The sequence below is a fragment of the Piliocolobus tephrosceles genome, chromosome 18, assembly GCF_002776525.5.
Source record: "Piliocolobus tephrosceles isolate RC106 chromosome 18, ASM277652v3, whole genome shotgun sequence".
Classification (NCBI taxonomy): Eukaryota; Metazoa; Chordata; class Mammalia; order Primates; family Cercopithecidae; genus Piliocolobus; species Piliocolobus tephrosceles.
In genome coordinates this window covers 50,324,249-50,345,874 of record NC_045451.1, presented here as the reverse complement: position 1 = coordinate 50,345,874, position 21,626 = coordinate 50,324,249, and the positions used below count along the sequence as shown (strand labels likewise).

General features: G+C 43.8%; 2 protein-coding genes and 2 pseudogenes across 2 annotated transcripts in view; 3 read left to right on the top strand and 1 right to left on the bottom strand.

Annotated features, from left to right (window-relative positions):
- The window catches only part of TRAPPC8 (trafficking protein particle complex 8), a 112,711-nt gene extending 103,801 nt beyond the window's left edge, over nt 1-8,910 (bottom strand). Inside the window, 1 exon segment of the mRNA XM_023207741.3 lies at nt 8,265-8,910. Coding sequence (XP_023063509.1) covers nt 8,265-8,421 — 157 coding nt within the window. The 5' untranslated portion in view covers nt 8,422-8,910.
- LOC111539806 lies at nt 2,987-3,079 on the top strand (annotated as a pseudogene).
- A 7,546-nt stretch (nt 8,911-16,456) lies between the features above and the next one.
- Nucleotides 16,457-17,496, top strand: LOC111534278 (annotated as a pseudogene).
- A 588-nt stretch (nt 17,497-18,084) lies between these two features.
- LOC111533973 (cTAGE family member 2-like) lies at nt 18,085-21,359 on the top strand. The gene has a single exon (XM_023200621.2). The coding sequence runs from the start codon at nt 18,121-18,123 to the stop codon at nt 20,443-20,445; it is 2,325 nt and encodes a 774-aa protein (XP_023056389.2). The 5' UTR covers nt 18,085-18,120; the 3' UTR covers nt 20,446-21,359.
- The last annotated feature ends 267 nt before the right edge of the window (nt 21,360-21,626 follow it).

Genomic DNA, 21,626 nt, shown 5'->3' with positions numbered 1-21,626 from the left:
AAGGTCTCTTTATAATAGGTCTTTCCAGAGTCCTTAATTGCTAAACCAAACTGTAATACTCCCAAACACATGCTACCTTAAGCAAACTTATTTCACCACAAAAATCTTTTTCAAGGGAGCACCTAAAACATCTGGTGTTTGTTTGATAAAAAGTATTTGGGGGCCACATATGGTGGCTCAAAATTCATGCCTGTAATCCTAACACTTTGCGAGGCTGAGGCAGGAGGATCATTTGAGCCCAGGAGTTCAAGACCAGCCCGGGCGACATAGCAAGATCTAGCCTCTATAAAAATAAACAAACAGGCCGGGGACGGGGGTTCACGCCTCTAATTCCAGCACTCTAGGGAGACCAAGGCGGGCGGATCACGAGGTCAGGAGATCGAGACCATCCTGACTAACATACTGAAACCCCGCCTGTACTAAAAATACAAAAAATTAGCCAGGCACGGTGGCCGGCGCCTGTAGTCCCAGTTACTCTGGAGGCTGAGGCAGGAGAATGGCGTGAACCCGGGAGGCGGAGCTTGCAGTGAGCCCAGATCGCGCCACTGTACTCCAGCCTGGGCGACAAGGCGAGACTCTGTCTCAAAAGATTAAATAAATAAAAAATAAACAGGCTGGGCATGGTGGCAATAACAGGTGTTGTGGCACATGCCTGTAATCCCAGCTACTCAGGAGTCTGATGCAAACGAATCACTTGAGTCTGGGAGGCAGAGGTTGCAGTGAGCAGATTGCGCCATTGCACTGCAGACTAGGGCAACAAGAGTGAAACTCTGTCTCAAAATAAATAAATAAATAAATAAATAAATAAATAAGCAAGCAAGCCAGCCAGCCAGCCAGCCAGGTGTGGTGGCACGTGTCTGTAGTCCCAGCTACTCAGGAGGCTGAGGCAGAAGAACATCACTGCACTCCAGCCTGGGCAACAGAGCGAGGCTCCATCTCAAAAATAAATAAATAAAATGTATTTTGAAAATAATGACACCTTTTATGGTTTTACCCAGCATATAAAACTTTATAAAGACAACAGGCTAGGCCGGGCGCGATGGCTCATGCCTGTAATCCCAACACTTTGGGAGGCCTTGGCAGGCGGATCACCTGAGGTCGGGAGTTCGAGACCAGCCTGACCAACATAGACAAACCCCTTCTCTACTGAAAATACAAAATTAGCCAGGCGTGGTGGTGCATGCCTATAATCGCAGCTACTTGGGAGGCTGAAGCAGAACTGCTTGAACCTGGGAAGAGGAGGTTGTGGTGAGCCGAGATCACACCATTGCACTCCAGCCTGGGCAATAAGAGCGAAACTCCATCTCAAAAAAAAAAAAAAAAAGTAGGCTTTATAAATAAGCCTGTGATTATAGGCGTGAGCCACTGCACCCACTGCGCCCAGTGAGTGGCTCAAGCCTGTACTCTCAGCACTTTAGGAGGCTAAAGCAGGAGGATCACTTGCACGCAGGAATTCAAGATGAGCCTGAACAACAGAGGGAGAGAGACCCCATTACTTTTTTTTTTTTTTTCAGACAGAGTCTCGCTCTGTCACCCAGGCTGGAGTGCAATGGCGTGATTTCAACTCACTGCAACCTCTGCCTCCCAGGTTCAGGCGATTCTCCTGCCTCAGACTCCCAAGAAGCCGAGATTACAGACGCCTACCACCACACCCGGCTAATTTTTTAAGTAGAGACAAGGTTTCGCCACGTTGGTAAGGCTGGTCTCGAACTCCTGACGTCATGATCCACCCGCCCCGGCCTCCCAAAGTGCTGGGATTATAGGCGTGAGCCACCACGCCCGGCCCGAGATCCCATCTCTATACATTTTTTTAAATTAGCTGGGTGTGGTGGTACACACCTTACTCAGGAGGCTAAGGTAGGAGGATCTTTTATACTTTATACGTATAAAACTTTACCATATTAAAAAACTCTCTGGCTGGGTGTAGTGGCTCAAGCCTGTCATCTCGACACTTTGGAAGGCCGAGGCTGGCAGATCACTTGAGTCCAGGAGTTCAAGAACAGCCTGGGCAACATGGCAAAACCCCATCTCTACAAAAAAAAATTTTTTTTAATTAGCCAAGTGTGTGGTGCAAGCCTGGTAATCCCAGCTACCCAGGAGGCCAATGTGGAATGATCTCTTGAGCTCAGGAGGTTGAGGCTGCAGTGAGCCATCATTATGCCCCCTGCATCCAGCCTAGGTGACAAAGCAAGACCTTGTCTCAAAAAATTAATAAATAAAACAAAACAAAAACAAATTTTGAAAAATTGACTTGAATTTTATTCAAAGTTTGGTACTTCCACACCATGGAGATTAATTACTTCATTATATCAACATGGTAGTTAAGATTGATGAAATATTTCCAACTAAAAGAAATTTAAGGGGCCACACGCAATGGCTCATACCTGTAATCCAGCACTTTGGGAGGCCGAAGGCAGGTGGATCACTTGAGGTCAGGAGTTCAAGACTAGTCTGGCCAACATGGCAAAACCATGACTCAACTAACAACACAAAAATTAGCCGAGAGTGGTGGCCCGTGCCTGTAATCCCAGCTACTTAGGAGGCTGAGGCAGGAGAATTGCTTGAACATGGGAGGCGGAGGTTGCAGTGAGGCAAGATTATGCCACGGCACTGCAGCCTAGGTGACAGAGCAAGACTCTGTCTTAAAAAAAAAAAAAAAAGAAAGGAAAGAAATTTAAGGCCAGTTGCAGTGGCTTGTGCCTGTAATCAAAGCACTTTGGGAGCTCAAAATGGGTAAACAGCTTGAGTCCAGGAGTTTGAGACCAGCTGGGCAACATGGCAAAACCCCATTTCTACAAAAACTACAAAAATTAGCCAGGTGTGGTTGGTGGTACACACCTGTAACCCCAGCTACTGGGGAGGCTGATATGGGAGGATCTTTTGAGCCCAGAAGGTTGAGGCTGTAGTGAGCCAAGGGGTTCGAGACCAGCCTGGGCAACAGAGTGAGACTGTCTCAAAAAAAATTAAAAATTAAAAATTAAAAAAACTGCTCACTTGAGCAGCACACATACTAAAATTGGAATGATACAGAGAAGATTAGCATAGCTCCTGCACAAGGATCACACAATGTTTTTCTTTTCAAGAATTCAAAAAGAAAAGAAAAAGAAAGAAATTTAAGAAAACTGGAGATATTAAATAGCTTTCAAAAGTTATATCCTAGTCTACTTTTTTGTTGTTTTTTCGAGACACAGTATCACTCTGTCGCCCAGGCTGGAGTGCAGGGGCAAAATCTTGGCTCACTGCAACATTCGCCTCTAGAGTCCAAGTGATTCTCCTGCCTCAGCCTCCCGAGCAGCTGGGACTACAAGCGCCCACCACCACACCAGGCTAATTTTTGTATTTTCAGTAGAGCTGGGGTTTCGCCACGTTGGCCATGCTGGTCTTGCTGGTCTCAAACTCCAGACCTCAGGTGATCATCCACCTCAGCCTCCCAAAGTGCTGAAATTACAGGCCTAAGACACTGCACCTGGCCTACCTTTTAATCCCTTTAATAACCTTAATTTCAAAATAAAATAATGTATAACCCACACACTTCCAAGTTAGTGTTTAAGTGACATCATTTTCTTAAAACTTATAGAACATCTAAATGATGTATTGCAACATTGTTTAGAACTATCAAAGAATTATCACTAAGCAAAAACAATAAAGCTTAATTTTAATTTTTTGTTGTTTTTTGCTTGATTAATACCACGACTCTTTGAAACATGGCCAGTGGAAATTCTTCCAGTATTAGGATCTCAAAGTTTGTGTCAAATAATGACGTTAAGTCTCAAACATACATCAAGCATAACAATCACAGAAAATACATATAATAAATTTAATTATATATTTTAATTTAATTTTAACATAATTTAATACTCTTTAGGTTTTAAAATGTCTCTAAGGAACCCAAAATGGGTCTCCACTGTGTAATACATCAAAAGTCTAAACTGTATTTTGAAGGCACTACACATAAATAGTACTCAAATCTTTTATCAACCCTCTCAAATCTCCTCTATCAACCCTCTCTTCGGTATAGCTTTAAACTATGTGTTTTCTACTAAAATCTAAAAACAAGTCACCTGACAATACTTGGCACTGTACTCGATATCTCAGTAGTCAAGGCAAAGTTTTACCCTAAGTAAAGGCATACATACCTACAGGCCAGAAATTGAGTCTTCTTAACGTTTTTTTCTCCCTCTAAGGAAACGTTAGTTTGTTTTAGTCAGTTGTATTCTTAAATTACATTGCCTGAAATGATATTTTCATGCCTCACTTCCTAAAGAAAAGCTGTTGCCTGGCTTGGTGGCTCATGCCTGTAATCCCAGCACTTTGGGAGGCCGAGGCGGGCAGATCACGAGGTCAAGAGAGAGAGACAATCCTGGCCAAAATGGTGAAACCCCATCTCTACCAAAAATCCAAAAATTAGCTGAGCATGATGGTGCGAGCCTGTAGTCCCAGCTACTAGGGAGGCTGAGGCAGGAGAATCACTTGAAACCGGGAGGCGGAGGTTGCAGTGAGCCAAGATCTCCCCACTGCACTCCAGCCCCGTGACAGAACGAGACTCGGTCGCAAAATAAAAGACCGTCTTTGAAGAATCCCCACACTTGAGACAAAAAGCAGCCTGTTCTGGATGGCAAAGAATTCTAAAATGTATTTACCAGCAAAAAACTAAAACCAAGAAAAATTAAGTCCTTTTTGCCAAATTTCTAATGCTACCACTATAGTCCATGATCACCTTGAAATGTAAAACTTGCATCTACTTATATCTATCCTTACAAACCACACAACTCACTAATCTCCAAAACTCTCAACTCATTAGTGTCCAAATGTTTCAGACCCTCAAGAATCTACTCACACTTACCATCAGATATAAAATCTCAAATCCCTTTCCTAGAATTCAAGCGCCTCCCTTTATCTAAGCATCCTCTCTTACTACTGTATACCCCAGTAAGGAGAGTTTCCTCCCAGTTCCCCAACCATTCAGTCGTAATTTAGACCTTTTGCCCACACCATTCTAACTTCATACCACTCCTTCATAGGGAATGACTGCCCTCTTGCTTTCTACCAACTGTCTACCTATCCACTAATGTCCAACTCATCATACTCCTTCACTAGGCCGGGCGCAGTGGTTTGAGACGAGCCTGGGCAACAAGGAGAAACCCCATCTCTACAAAAAATTTAAAAATTAGCCAGGCAGCACATGCCTGTAATCCCAGCTACTCAAGAGGCTGAGGCAGGAGAATCTCTTGAACCCGGGAGGCAGAGGTTGCAGTGAGCCGAGATGGTGCCATTGCCCTCCAGCCTGGGCAACAGGAGCGAAACTCCGTCTCAAAAAAAAAAATTAGCCAGGCATGATGGCATGATGTGCCTGTAGTCCCAGCTACTTGGGAGATTGAGACAAGAGGATAGCTAGAACCTGGGAGGTTGAGACCGCAGTGAGTGAGCGAGCTGTGGTGGTACAATTGCACTCCAGCCCTCCCAGCCTGGATAACAGAGCACGACCTTGTCTCAAAACAAAAAACAAACAAACAAAACTCCTTCCCTAATCTTCCCCAGTTTCCTGAAGGAAATCAGAAGTGTACTGACAATGAGCCTGTCCAATACAGTAGGTACCAGCTGCATATGGCTACTGAGTACCTGAAATGTGTCTAGTACAAACTGAGATGTTAAGTATAAAAGGCACACCAAATTACAAAGACCAAGCAATAAGAAAGAATGTAAAATATCTCATGAATATTTTTCACATTGATTACACGTTGAAATAGTAACATTTTGGAAATACTGAGTTTAATTTCCTCTGGGCACGATGGCTCACGCCTGTAATCACAGCACTTTGGGAGGCCGAGGTGGGCGGATCACGAGGTCAGGAGTTCGAGACCAGCCTGGCCAACGTGGTGAAACCCCATCTCTACTAAAAATACAAAAATAAGCCGTGGGCGCCTGTAATCCCAGCTACTCGGGAGGCTGAGGCAGGAAAATCGCTTAAACCCAGGAGGCAGAGGTTGTAGTAAGTCGAGATTGTGCCACTGCACTCCAGCCTGGGTGACAGGGCAAGAAATGAATTTCACTTGTTTCTTTTTACTTTTTTAACGTAGCTACTAAAATTTTTTTGTTTTTGTTTTTGAGATGGGGTCTCACTCTGTGCTAGGCTGGAATGCAGTGGTGCCATCTCGGCTCACTGCAACCTCCACGTCCCGGGTTCAAGTGATTCTCCTGCCTCAGCCTCTCCGAGTAGCTGGGACTAGAGGCGCCCATCACCATGCCCAGCTAATTTTTCTATTTTTAGTAGAGACGGGGTTTCACCATGTTGACCAGGATGGTCTCGATCTCTTGACCTCGTGATGCACCTGCCTCGGCCTCCCAAAGTGCTGGGATTACAGGCGTGAGCCACCGCGCCCGGCCAAAAATTTTTAATTATACTTGTGACTCACATTATATTTCAATTAGCACTGCTCTATGGTGTAAATACGTAATTCTAAACATTGTCAGGAGATAAGATGATTAAGAACACAATGTCTTGAGTCACACTGCCTGCCTGTTTCAAATCTTTCCCTGATGCAAAAAACTGTGAACAAATTAACACTTCCATGCTTGAAGGTCCTCAAATTTAAAATTGCAATAAATTTAAAATTGCAATAACACAGGATTCAATGAGGACTAAAAAAGTTACACAAAGCAAGTATCAAGTATTAGCATTATTATTACTTATTAACAAAGTAGGAAAGAGTATATACATAAAAGTCAAACTGGCTCAAGTGTTTGTGTTTGTTTTTTACGAATTCAAGGCCAGGCGCAGTGCCTCACGCCTGTAATCCCAGCACTTTGGGAGGCCGAGGCGGGCAGAACACCTGAGGTCTGGAGTTTGAGACCAACCTGACCAACATGGAGAAACCCCGTTCTCTACTGAAAATACAAAAATTATCTGGGCGTGGTGGCGCATTCCTGTAATCTCAGCTACTCGGAAAGCTGAGGCAGGAGAATCGCTTGAACCTGGGAGGAGGTGGTGGTGGTGAGCCGAGATCGCGCCATTGCACTCCAGCCTGGGCAACAAGAGCGAAACTCCGTCTCAAATAAATAAATAAATAATAAAAAAATTAAAAACGTAGGGCATTTTGTTGTTCTTGTTAAGTCCAACACTGAAGGAACTGAGACTGACAGCTAAAATACAGGCTAAAGAAAATCCAAAAGTTTCCAAACTTTGTTTTTTTTGAATGGCTCCCTCTCTCTGCTAAAAACAAAAGCTAATTTGTAATGGAACTATTCTCCCACAAAACACGGTAGCTCAAAAATATATGAATTTATGGTACAGCACTAATTTTTTTGTGGACAAGTCATATTAAGCTAATAAACATCACAGTTCTTTGCCTGACAAAGACTTATTATGAAACCCTTCATAATATTGTAAGCTTTTTTGTTAAGGTCGGTAATTGTAACCCTTACCGACCTTAACAAAAAAAACTTTACTTGGACTTTGTTGTTTGCAAGATACTGGCTAAAACATGCTTGAAGCTTTACTACATTATTTTCTTCTAATAAAAAAATCCAAATCTGGAGAAAACGGGTAGCTCCTTAACAATACATTCCTTAACAAGAGAAGGCATTTCCATCCCTATAAGTATAGATGACTCCAAATATCTAGGTCAAATGAACCACAACTTGGGCTTGCTTCCTCTTCCTTCGGGCAAAAAGCTGTTTCAAGTTTTATTCGTCATATAATACTTTTAATTTTCTTGAGACGTAAGCAAAATACCGTAGGGCTAAGAATATCTTAGTAACACAGCTAAACGGTAGTTCAGACAGAGATGATCCTCAACGCTACAAGAATGTAACAACATCCAGAACTACTTTGAAAGTCCAGTTTAACATCCAAGGGAGGATGACAGGTCTTCCTTACTCAGACCCTGTCGGTCTAAGAAGCAGCATTTTCCTACCTTAGCTGCTTTGCAAGTGCCTAATTCCTTCGCTATGGCCGTGGAGAACAGTATCAATGCTGTTCTCCTAGACTCACGTTTATCTTTGAACCAATTACTACTTAACGACCTAGGTTGTCCAAGGAAGAAAGAAAGTGCCCAGAAATACTGGAGCTTAGGACTGCGTTGTCTTGACAACCTCATGGTCCCTCCTCCGGCCGCCCCCGAAGCACCGCGGGGCCACAGTCCCAGACGCCACGGTACCGGCTCCGGCACGTAAACACTGCCCTTCTCTCCCCTGCACTCCCGCAACTTCCTTCTCCCGATCACGGCTTTGCGAGAGCCCACTGGAAAAGGAAAGATACCACATACCCTCGGAAGTGAGGCGGGAGAAGGGCTTAAGCAGCTCCGCGAAGCTAAGGTGATTGAGACGAGTGAGCCGCTCGGCTTCGTCGCTGCACAGCGCAGCGACACAGGGGACGAAGGAGTCCGGGATTAGCTCCTGCACTGATTGTACACACTGGGCCATCGCCGCGGCAGAAGCAGCGGCGGCGCCGGCCCTCCGGCCCACCCTGAGAGGTGATCCTGCGGCTGCAGCAGCTACCGCCGCCGCCCGCCGGCCTGGCCCGGCCGGGCGGGGCCCCGAACGCACTGGAGCCTAGAGACAAGTAAAAGGAACAGACGCCGCCGCTTCGGTTTCTGGGGCACAATCCACTGAACCCCCCCTTCCCGTCACCGCCGATCTTCAGCGCTCGTCCCCGCGTGCTCGCATTCCACCCCGATAGGTGGAGACGCCGAGAGTCACCACTTAGTCCTTCGGACGGCAAAACCTTGGTCACTGCCCGGCCGGAACCGCCATGTTGAGGCCGAACGCTGACCAACCGGCAGTACTACTCCCAGCTGCCCCCGCGCGCATCCCTCACGTGACTGTTAAAGGAGACAGTAGGAGCAAGGGAAAAGAGCTGAGAAGAGGGAAGTGGAGAGCGACGGAGGCCGGTTGGGAGGCTGGAGCCGGAAGTGCTGTGACGAAACTCCCCCACCCACTGGGCGGGGCTACAAGTGCGGTGGGCGGGGCCGGGGGCAGCGGGAGGTGGGCAACTCTAGGCCAGGTTCTCAGGCTCGCCCTTGGCAGAGCGGGGCTGAGTGCGACCTGCTAGCGGCCCGCGGAACCTCGGGACGGGTGCTGTCGCAGTGATGGAGGCGCACGCTCGTTTTCCACGCAGGCCCGGCCTTTTTGTCGTCCCTAAGGATCTCTCGTTGGCTGTTGTGGGCAACCGATGCGGTTAGTCGCGCTGCTTCCTACGCTCGCTGGCGGAGCAGTGAGTTGCACCTGCTCGGGGAGAGAGTGTGGATCTCTCTGAAGTGTTTGAGGTTTCGCTGAAGCGGACCTGAACAGACCATGTATCCTTTAAATACAGCCATGCTTTTAGAAACGGACTGTCACTTTATGTGGACTTAACCATTGAACAGAATGTGTGCTGTTGTGAGTGCTGCAATTCACTAGCGTGTAATTGCGCTACTGCATTTTTGTTGGTCGCAGGGAAAGGGTGTGCCTGCAAATGTCTGCGTGGTTCGTCCTCAGCCTCTTCCTTTTTGCACTCTGCTAGGATCTTTACTTACTGGTGGTGGAGGTAGGGGAAGCCAGTATTTTTATGTACTGTGTACTGTCCTGAACCAGCTTTCATTCCTAACTTTTCAAACATTGTTTTAAAGGGGGGAGGGGGCGGAGATATCAATGGTCTGTGCCTTATAAGTAAAAGTGAATGAAAAGAATTTTACTAATGTGTCACTCAATTGCTTTGAGTTCCTTCTGTATTACATGCCAAAAAGATAAGGCAGGGAAAAATGTATCATTCTGTCATGATTTTATGGTGCTTTAATTAAAGGAGTCTTCCCCAACGTCAGTGTCTCAAATTTTTCGACTTCTTGACACCCTCGGGTTTTTACTATGGTAATAATTTATGACAAGTAAGATGTAGGCTTCTCATGTAAGTTGATAAATGGGAGGTAGGAAGGCACAGTAGGACATATTGATGGCATGCGTTGGCTACAGATTAATTTATAAGAGCGTCCTCACTTTAGGAGATTTATTTGCCAAAGTTAAGGACGGATCCCGGGAAACAGGTCTATGCCTTTCTTCGAAGATGATTTTGAGGGCTCCAAATTTAAAGGGGAATGGGCGGGATATTGAGAAGCACACAGTTTTCGTGTAAGCGGGGGGGGGGGGGGGGTAGGATAAAATAGTAATTCTTGCCTTTGACTCAGTGAATCTGCCTTTTTTACATAAGATGACATAAAAGGGGCAGAGGAAAAATGTGGGAATCTGCATTTTTCATAACAGACAAAATTGGGTAGGGGAACAATCAGATGTGCATTTGTGTCTGGCGGGCTGGAGTGACCACCTGTAAAGATAAGCTATCAATTTGCATTGCCATGAAGTTTTAACAGCACACTAAGGATTTCCTTATGGGCAAAATATGGAGGAGACGCGTAGCTTTTCATCTTGTAGCCATCTTATTTAGGAACCAAAAGGGGGAGGCAGATTTGCGTGACCAGTCCCAGCTTGACTTTTCCCTTTGGCTAAATCAGTTTGGGGTCCCAAAATTTAATTTCCTTTTGCAAGAGATAACATCTGCTAGTTAAGGGTCTGGAAATTCATTTCCTTGAAACTATCTATGTCTGGAAATTATATTAAATCCCTAGGGGTACACACAATCCCTTTTCAATGCTTCTGATACACTTCCTTACCCTTTATAATGTGAGCATCTCATATAATTTAGTGTGACTCAAGTTGTAAGATTACATTTTTTATAACAGGACTCCTAAATGCAAACATACTATTTATCCTAGTACTCTAAAAAGTTTCAAAGGCCATTTATTTTTATGCTGAAAGTAAAAACAGCTGAATTAGACTCTTTGAAAAGGAATTTCAATGATAATTTAGCCAAAATAGACTTTTCTGAGATATAATTCACATGCCATAAAATTTACCCCTTCAAATAAGTGTACAATTCAATGGTTTTCAGTTTATTCCAAAAGTTGTGCGACCATTACTACTATCTAATTCCAGAACATGTTCATCCCAAAAAGAAGCCTGGTACAGGCTTTTATCATTCTGCACCCTGCCACGCCCTCCAACCCCTGGCAATCACTAATCTACTTTCTGTCTGTGTAGATTTACCTATTCTGGACATTTCATATAAGTGAAATTATATAATATTTGGCCTCTGTACACATATTACTACACTTAGCAATATGTTACGTGAATCGTTACTTCACTCCTTTTTATGGCTGAGCCTAAATGGGTTTTTGTCTTATGCATTGACTTTGCAGGGTTTTTTTGGGTTTTTTGTTTGTTTTTTAATACACAGAGATGAGGGCTCATTGTATTGCCCAGGCTGGCCTCAAATTTCTGGGCTCTGTTGATCCTTCTGCCTCAGCCTCCCAAAATGGTGGGATTGCTGGTATGAGCCATGGCACCCAGACTCACTTCACAATCTGATACCACACCCATACACAGTGTTTCCAGTGAGTAACTTCACTGTGTAAATCTACTTCTTTCATAATCTGTCCTGGTCTCTTCTTTCTTTTGGCAAGGTACTATTTGAACTGTGGAAACACCTTAAAGTCTCGATGATACTGAGGACTAAACTCTAACGTTTTTCCCCCTCTTCCCCGAATTCCTATCTAAGTGGCCTGTGGAGTCACACTCTACAAACCATAAAATGTTATCAAATTGGCCAGGCGCGGTGGGCTCACGCCTGTAATCCCAGCACTTTGGGAGGCTGAGGCAGGTGGATTGTGAGGTCAGGAGTTCGAGACCAGTCTGGCCAACATAGTGAAACCCGTCTCTACTAAAAATACACAAAAAATTAGCCCGGCGTGGTGATGTGCGCCTGTAATCCCAGCTACTCAGGAGGCTGAGACGGAAGAATCACGTGAACCCAGGAGGCGGAGGTTGCAGTGAGCCAAGATAGTGCCACTGCACTCCAGCCTGGGTGACAGAACAAGACTCTGTCTCAAAAAAAAAAAAAAAAAACTTGTTATCAGATGGGTTTTATGTAAACTTATATAAAATGGCTTACTTTCCAACTGGACTCTGGCATAACATCACATGACAAAGGAAATCAAAGTATTTTACCTCAAAATATATTTCTTTGCTGTATTTTGAAATGTCCCTGCAAAGCCATTTTGTGGGGAAAGAGGTAATTGCATCTGTTAAGCATCTCTATTGGCTGGGTGCAGTGTCTGACACCTGCAATCCCAGCACTTTGGGAGGCCAAGGCGCGTGGATCACCTGAGGTCAGGAGTTTGAGACCAACCTGGCCAACATGGTGAAACCCCATCTCTACTAAAAATTTAGCCAGGCATAGTGGTGGGCACCTGTAATCCCAGCTACTCAGGAGGCTGAGGCAGGAGAATCACTTGAACCCAAGAGGCAGAGGTTGCAGTGAGCCAAGATTCTGCCATTGCACTCCAGCCTGGGCAAGAGCAAAAAACTCCATCTCAAAAAAAAAAAAAAGAATCTCTATTAACGTAACTGGATGTTTCCCCCTTCCAGGCCCTCCCAATTCTGAAGAGATTAAAGAGAGTCTAGTCCCTTTTACAGGTCAGAATAGGAAACATTTGCCATCTATTGTCGCTAAGGATGGCCACCTAGGAGACTTCGTCTACATAATAAGAACCTTAGTGTCTACCACCCCTTATCTTAATCCAGGCATTCCTTTATGTTTATTCCAGGTCTTTAAATAGTAACTTCACTCTTTCAACCAATTGCCAATCAGGAAATCTTTTAATCCACCTATGACCTATAAGCTCTCCCCCAAACCCTCTTCAAGTTGTCCCACCTTCCCAGACCAAACCAATGTATGCCCCAGATGTACTGATTGATGTCTTATGTCTCCCTAAGTTGCATTAAAACCAAGCTGTAACCCAACCGTCTTGGGCACATATTCTCAGTACCTCTTGGGACTGTGCCTCAGGCCTTGGTCACTCATATTTTGTTTAGAATAAACCTCTTTAGGGCTGGGCGTGGTGGCTCACACCTGTAATCCCAGCACTTTGGGAGGCCAAGGTGGGTGGGTCGCAAGATCAGGAGTTCAAGACCAGCCTAGCCAACATAGTGAAACCCCATCTGTACTAAAAATACCAAAAATTTAGCCGGGCATGGTGGTGCATGCCTGTAGTGCCCTACTCAGGAGGCTGAGGCAGGAGAATCACTTGAAGCTGGGAGGTTGAGGTTGCAGTAAGCCAGGATCACATCACTGCACTCCAGTTTGGGCAACAGAGTGAGACTTTGTCTCAAAAAAAAAAAAAAAAGAATAAACCTCTTTAAATGTTTTAAAGAGTTTGATACTTTTTTTGTTGACAATATTTACTGTGACCATAGTAGCAGACCTTTTAGTCAGGATTCTTTCAATGTTAAAACAAAGCAAATTAGGCCAGGCACACGGTGGCTCATGCCTGTAATCCCAGCACTTTTGGAGGCCGAGGCAGGCGAATCATCTGAGCTCAGGAGTTTGAGACCAGCCTGACCAACATGCTGAAACCTGTCCCTACCAAAAATAAAAAACTTGGCCAGGCATAGTGGCATGTACCTGTAGTCTCAGCTACTCGGGAGACTGAGGCAGGAGAATCGCTTGAACCTGGGAGGTGGAGGTTGCAGTGAGCCAAGATGGCTCCAGCCTGGGCAAAACAGCAAGACTCCATTTCAAAAACAAAAAAAGCAAATTAAATTTATACTAGCTTCAGCAAACTAGAAAACTTAATGGCTCATGTAACTACAGGTAGAGGTGGGATAAAGGTCACAGGAAAGAAGGAAGAGCTGCAAAAATAATGGCTTCAAGGATCAAAGGCCAGGACTCGTTACCATAATTTGTTTAACTATTCCACTTTTGATGGACTTTTAGGCTATTTTAATTTTTTCACTCATACAAGTAATGCCACAATGAATAGTCTTGCATGTCTCTCTCCAGTGCACATCGGTGTTTTTTAAGACAGAACTCCTAGAATCTCTTAGAAGATTATGCATGTGTTAAGCTGTAATAAACACTACCAATTGCCCTTCAGAATGACTATCCTTGTTCTCTAGAACTTTGCCCAAACTTAATTGAATCAAGTTTTAAAGTGTTCTCCAATTTGATGGATAAAGAATCATACTGCCTTGATTTTTTTATTTTGAAATAATTATTGATTAATAGGAAGTTCAAAGATAGTACAGAGAGGTCCCTTGTCCCTTTTACTCAGTTTCTTTCAATGGCTACATCTAATATAATTATAGTACAATATCACACCAGAAAATCAGCATTGGTATAAAGAATGTATAGTTCTATGTCATTTTACTATATGTGCAGAGCCATGGAAACATAACCATAATTAAGATATGGAACTATCTCATCCCCTCAAAGATCTCCCTCATGTTACCCCTTGATAGTCAGACCTGCCCATCCCCACCAACTCTAACTGCTTATCTGTTCTCCATCCCTATAATTGTGTCATTTTCATACAATTATATAAATACAATCAGACAGTGTGTGACCTTTGAAGACTGGCTTTTTTCACTCAGAATAATACCCTTGAGATCCATCTAAGGTCTTGCATTTACTGATAATTTGTTCCTCTTTGTTGCTGAGTAGTATATCATGGTAGACATTACGGAATTTTTCCAATCCTTCACCTATCATAGGACATTTTGGTTGTTTCCAGTTTGGAGACATCACAAATAAAGCTGCTATGAGCACCATGGGCAGGTTTTTGTGGGGACACAAGATTTTGTTTCTCTGGGAAAGGCCAAGGGTGCAGTAAGGGCTAGGTCACATCACAGGCATATGTTTAGTTTTTTAAGAAACGGACATACTATTTTCCGGAGTGGTTGTATCATTTTATATTCCCTCCAGTGATGTGTGGAGATCCACATTTTTACCACCATTGGATGTTGCCACTATGTCTTATTTTAGTTGTTCTGATTAGTGTGTGGTGGTATTGTTTGCTGGTCTTAATTCACATTTCCCTAAATGCCAGTGATGCTGAACAACTTTTCATGAACTTACTTGCCATCTGTGTGTCTACTTCTATGAAGTGTCTTCTCATATATTTTGCTCATTTTATAATTGGATTGTTTATGTTTCTTTTACAGTGATATTTGAGTGCCCTTTATAAATCTATGTATTCTAGATATGAGTCCTTACATGGGGGTGAGAGTTCAGGCTCCCCAAATGGTTCAGATGATGGACATGAGAGTGGTTCATTACCACCAGGAGGAGAAAAAGTCCAGACCAGACTCCTCCCTTGGCCTTCTCTGACATCACCACCTCGACAAGGTGTATTAGTCTGTTCTCACACTGCTAATAAAGACATACCTGAGACTCGGTAATTTATAAAGGAAAGAGGATGAATTGATTCACAGTTCAGCATGGATGGAGAGGCCTCAGGAAACTTACAATCCTGGGGGAAGGGAAAGCAAACACATCCTTCTTCACATGGCAGCAGGAAGGAGAAGTGCTGAGCAAAGGGCAAAAGCCCGTTATAAAACCTCACGAGAACTCACTTTCACAAGAACAGCATGGGAGTAACTGTCCCCATGATCCAATCACCTCCCACTGAATCCCTCCAGTGGGGACTACAATGCAAGATAATATTTGAATAGGGACACAGCCAAACCATGTCACAGGGGGAGGGGCTGTGGGGAAGCAAGGGGTGCTCAGTAGAGCTTTTCCAGAGTGGAAGTTTAAGTTACCCTCTTGGACTTCGCTGGCAGAGGCGGAGTGGGCCACAGTTTTTTTCTGTGGTCTCTGCTGGGAAAGATCAGTTCATACCTAAGAGTTTTCTGTCTTGCTAGGCTGCCCCTCTTTTGGTCTTTTAACCAGAAAGAGGCTTTCCCTGCTCTATGTCTGTGGCATTTACTGGTTGCCCATTTCTTTAGCATCTCATCTTTGGGACAAAAATAAAACCCACGGAAATCACCGCCCTATTGTTTCTCAGATTTTGAGATCTCTAGCTGGTCTGCCTTCTTCTCTGCACTGTTGAGTCTGCTCATGTTGTTTTATATCTACTGTCCATCTTTTTTAACTGTACTTAGCAGGAGAAATGGGGGGAAATACTTCTACTTCATCTTTTCAGAAGTAGAATGCATACCCCATTGTTCTAATTTGCTTTGTCTTAATTAGTGAGGTTGAGTATCATTTTATGTGTTCCCTGGACATTTGATTTCCCTCCTCTAGAATTGCCTGTCTCTTCATACATACCTTTGTCTACTGTTTCTACTCGATTAACTATATTTTTCTTAATGATTTTTTAGTTGGTTTTTTTTTCCTTTTGAGACAAAGTCTTGCTCTGTCGCCCAGGCTGGAGTGCAGTGGTGCAATCTCGGCTCACTGCAAACTCTACCTCCCAGGTTCAAGATACTCTCCTGCCTCAGCCTCCTGAGTAGCTGTGATTACAAGCGTCCACCACCACACCCAGCTAATTTTTGTAATTTTAGTACAGACAGGGATTCACCATGTTGGTCAGGCTGGTCTTGAACTCCTGACTTCAAGTGATCCTCTTGCCTTGGCCTCCCAAGGTGCTGGGATTACAGGGTGAGCCACCGCACTCAGCCTAGTGTTTTATATATTCTGAATATTATTCCCTTGTCAATTTATATGTTGCATATATTTTCCAAGTCTGTTCACTTGTTTTTGTTTTTGCTTAAAATGGTTTTGTCACCCAGAGGCCTTTAAATTTTAATGCAGTCAGCATGTTGCCTTTTAATAATGAAAATATAAGAACTATATACATATCCGGGCAGAAGATGGTGGCTGGCGAAGGGAGCGGGTACCTCTGCAATTTGTCAAAGTATGCTCTGTAAGATGATCTCTATCACAGAAGCTGTCAAGCAGGAGGCCGCCCTGGCTGTGCACACGCTGCAAAGCATGGGTGTGGACATGGTTCTGATCACAGGGGACAACGGAAGACAGCCAGAGCCATTGCCACCCAGGTTGGCATCAACAAATTCTTTGCAGAGGTGTTGCCTTTGCACAAGGTGGCCAAGGTTCAGGAGCTCCAGAACGAAGGGAAGAAAGTTGCCATGGTGGGGGATGGGGTCGATGATTCCCTGGCCTTGGCCCAGGCAGACGTGGGCATTGCCATTGGCACCAGCACTGATGTGGCCATCGAGGCAGCCAACGTCATCCTCATCAGAAATGATTTGCTGGACATGGTGGCTAGCATTCACCTTTCCAAGATGACTGTCCAGAGGATATGCACCAACCTGGTCCTGGCACTGATTTGTAACCTGGTTGGGATACCCATCGCTGCAGGAGCGAGCTTTCCAGATGAGTTGAAGATATGTGCATGGGCAGGAGATGATGGCTCATTGCAGGGCAAGGCATCATCCGTGTTGAAGGAGTGCCAGTGTTTCAGAAAAGGACACAGAGCAGGTAAGTTTGATGGACAGGTAAGAGAATCACTCTCTATGTGCCAGCACTGTTCTAAGTGCCCTGGATCTTCTGGGGATGAGATTAGTGTTTTTCAGTTGTACATGGGACAGTTGAGGATCATGCTAGGCAGAGGTGAGCCCTTTCCTGGAAGAAGTTAATCTAAAAAGCGTAATCTGTCTCATTTGGGAGGAGCTAAATAAATATCTCTTCAAGAAGCAAAGGTCAATCAGAAAATTTGTATTTTAGCTATAAAATTACCTATCAGAATTTGCCATGAGGCATAATCTTAGTCAAACACCCAAATTAATGATTTCAGACCACAGATACTGAAGCACCAAAGTGATAAAGGGGCAGGTATTTCAGCTAGCTACTGCTGCATAACAAATGACCCCAAAGTTTAATGATTTAAAACAGTGATTTGTTATTCCTTATCATTCTGTCAGCTGGGAGGTTCTCCTGCTAGCCTCACCTGGGGTCATGCACAAGGATACATTTAGCTAGGGTGTCAGCTTGGGACGAGCATAGCCGGGATGCTGGGTCACCTAAGTCTTTCTCTCCATGTGGTGTTGTTTTAAAATATAGGTTTTAGCGCTTCCACAGGATGCAAAGTGTAACAAGGGGGCCGGGGTGGACAATGTGGGTCTGTGAGGCCTATGGGTGCCCGAGTCCCCTAGCTCCCCCCGCAGCCGGCTCCGCAGTGGTACGCTCCGGTTGCCCGTTGGGAATTCGGGTTCCAGACGGAATGCTGCGTCTTCTCCGCCGCTTGTTGTGGCCGGGGTTACTGCAGCGACCGCCACAGCAACTATGGTGCTATGGAGGAGCCTAGGACTAACCCTCAGCCGTACTTGGGGCTAGTCTTGGAGTTGCTGCGCAGGGTTGTGGCAGCACTGCCTGAAGGTATGAGACCAGATTCTCATCCTTATGATTTCCCGTGGGAATTAGTGATATGGCCAGCTGTTGTGGGATTTTTTGCTGTTCTCTTCTTGTGGAGAAGTTTTAGATCAGTTACGAGTCGGCTTTATGTGAGAAGAGAGAAAAAGTTTGCTGTGGCACTTTCTGGACTAATTGAAGAAAAATGTAAACTACTTGAAAAATTTAGCCTTGTTCAAAAAGAGTATGAAGGCTATGAAGTAGAGTCTTCTTTAAAGGATGCCAGCTTTGAGAAAGAGACAACAGAAGCACAACGTTTGGAGGCAACCTGTGAAAAGCTGAACAGGTTCAATTCTGAACTTCAGCATGATATACTCTGTCTAGCAAAAGAGTTAAAAGAAGAGAAATCTAAACATTCTGAACAAAATGAATTGATGGCAGATACTTCCAAAAGGATACAGTCGCTAGAAGATGAGTCAAAACCCCTCAAATCACAAGTAGCTGAAGCCAAAATGACCTTCAAGAGACTTCAAATGAATGAAGAACGACTGCAGATAGAAATACAAGATGCTTTGAATGAAAATTCTCAACTTGAGGAAAACCAGAAACAGTTTTTGCAAGAAGCTGAAGTATGGAAAGAACAAGTGCGTGAACTTGTTAAACAGAAAAGAACATTTGAAGACTCCAAAGTACACGCAGAACAAGTTTTAAATGATAAAGAAAATCACATCAGGACTCTGGCTGAACGCTTGCTAAAGATGAAAGATCCGACTGCTACGCTTGGAGAAGACATGACGGATGATGATAACTTGGAATCAGAAATGAACAATGAATCGGAAGATGGTGCTTACTTAGATAATCCTCCAAAAGGAGCTTTGAAGAAACTGATTCATACTGCTAAGTTATGGGGTTCTTTAAAAACCTTAGAAGGAGAAAGAAACCAAATTTATATTCAATTATCTGAAGTTGATAAAACAAAGGAAGAGCTTACAGAGCATATTAAAAATCTTCAGACTGAACAAGCATCTTTGCAGTCAGAAAGCACACATATTGAAAGTGAGAATCAGAAACTTCAACAGAAACTTAAAGTAATGACTGAATTGTGTCAAGAAAATGAAACCAAACTCTACAGGAAATTAATAGTAGAGGAAAAATGCCGGTTAGAGAAAGAAGAGAAACTTTCTAAAGCAGACGAAATAATCAGCCATGCCACTGAAGAGCTGGAGACCTACAGAAAGCGAGCCAAAGATCTTGAAGAATTTGAGAGAACTCTTCATTTTTATCGAAGGAAGAGTATTCTCCAAAAGAAAAAAGCACATAATAATTGGTTGGCAGCTTGGACCGCCGAAAGAAACCTCAATTACTTCAAGAAAGTAAATGCTCACAACAGACAAAAATTAACTGATACGGAATTTAAAATAAAACTTTTAGAAAAAGATCGTCATGCACTTGATGTTCCAAATACAGCATTTGGCAGAGAGCATTTCCCATATGCTCCCTCACCACTGGGTCGGCCTTCATCTGAAATGAGAGCTTTTCTCTATCCTCCGACTTTGTTGGAGGGTCCACTGAGACGCTCACCTTTGCTTCCAAGGGGAGGAGGAAGAGGCTCAGGAGGCCCAGGGAATCCTCTGGACCGTCAGATGACCAATGAAAGAGGAGAAGCAAGCTGTGATAGGTTCACCAGTCCTCACAGGGCTCCTTCTGGCACTGGGCCCCTGTCACCTCCGTGGGAACAGGACCGTAGGATGGTGTTTCCTCCACCGGGACAGTCGTATCCTGATTCAGCTCTTCCGCCACAAAGGCAAGACAGATTTCATTCTAATTCTGCTAGATGCTCTGGACCAGCAGAACTCAGAAGTTTTAATACACCTTCTTTGGGTAAATTGGATGGGTCAATGCCTTCAGAAATGGAATCCAGTAGAAATGATACCAAAGATAATCTTGGTAATTTAAAGGTGACTGATCCATCTCTCCCTACTGAAAATGAAGCAACTGGTCCTGGCTTTATTCCTCCACTTCTTGCTCCCATCGGAGGTCCATCATTTCCAGTAGATACAAGGGGCCCGTTCATGAGAAGAGGGCCTCCTTTCCCTCCACCTCCTCCAGGAACCATGTTTGGAGCTTCTCGAGATTATTATCCACAAAGGGTTGTCCCAGGTCCACCACGTGCTCCATTTGCAATGAGAAATGTCTATCCACCGAGGGGTTTTCCTCCTTCCCATCCACCAAGACCTGGATTTCCACCCCTCACCACCACATTCTGAAGGCAGAATGAGTTTCCATCAGGGTTGAGTTCGACTTCAAATGAGCCTGCTACTGAACGTCCAGAAACACAGCAAGAAACCTGACAACACGTTTGCCCTCTTCAAAAGTAATTTTGACTGATCTCATTTTCAGTTGAAGTAACTGCTGTTACTTAAGTGATTATACTTCTGTTCAGATTGAAACTTAATGGAATTATAATTTTTAGGATAGTATCTTGTAAATGAGGATAATTTAAATATGAATCTTATGAGTAATTTATTTTCATGTTATTTTATTCTAGATAGTATAACTTTTAATTTGATTAATCCACTATTATATAAACAATGGTGGGAGTTTTATATATGTAATCTTGCAGGTGGGTAGGCTGTAAATTGTCTTTATGCCAAGAACTGTATTTACTGTGGTTGTAGGCAAATGTGAAAGTAACTTTATGCTTAAATTTTAATTGATTTTTTAAAAAACTATATAAATACGTATAGGTGGGAATGTAGAATACTATGTAACTGTTAGAATATTTAACTTTAAACCAAGATCTACCTTGGAACTCCTCTCTTATAGATTTTATATCCTCTTTCAGTACTTTGATAGTGTAAAACATTTATAGCAGAAAGTATTCCTGTTTCCTCTGTTTTCCTCAAAAACGGTTTCTTCGCCCTCCCTTTCCTTCCCTTTGTCTTCCCTATGCTAATTTCTTCCTTTGTTTGTCATCACATCATTATATAATTGTGTTGTTATTTCTTCTGTTTTATTTTTATTTGGTGGGGACAACTCTATCCAGACCTTTTACTTGCCCCAGAATTATATAGATAGATTTTTCCTGACTTCTTTCCCACCCATTACCTCTGTCGGTGCGCTAATAGTTTTTGGACCAGCAGAACTCAAAAGTTTTAATACACCTTCTTTGGGTAAATTGGATGGGTCAATGCCTTCAGAAGTGGAATCCGGTAGAAATGGTACCAAAGATAATCTTGGTAATTTAAAGATGCCTGATTCATCTCTCCCCACTGAAAATGAAGCAACTGGCCCTGGCTTTATTCCTCCACCTCTTGCTCCCATCGGAGGTCCATCATTTCCAGTAGATACAAGGGGCCCGTTCATGAGAAGAGGACCTCCTTTCCCTCCGCCTCCTCCAGGAACCATGTTTGGAGCTTCTCGAGATTATTGTCCACCAAGGGTTGTC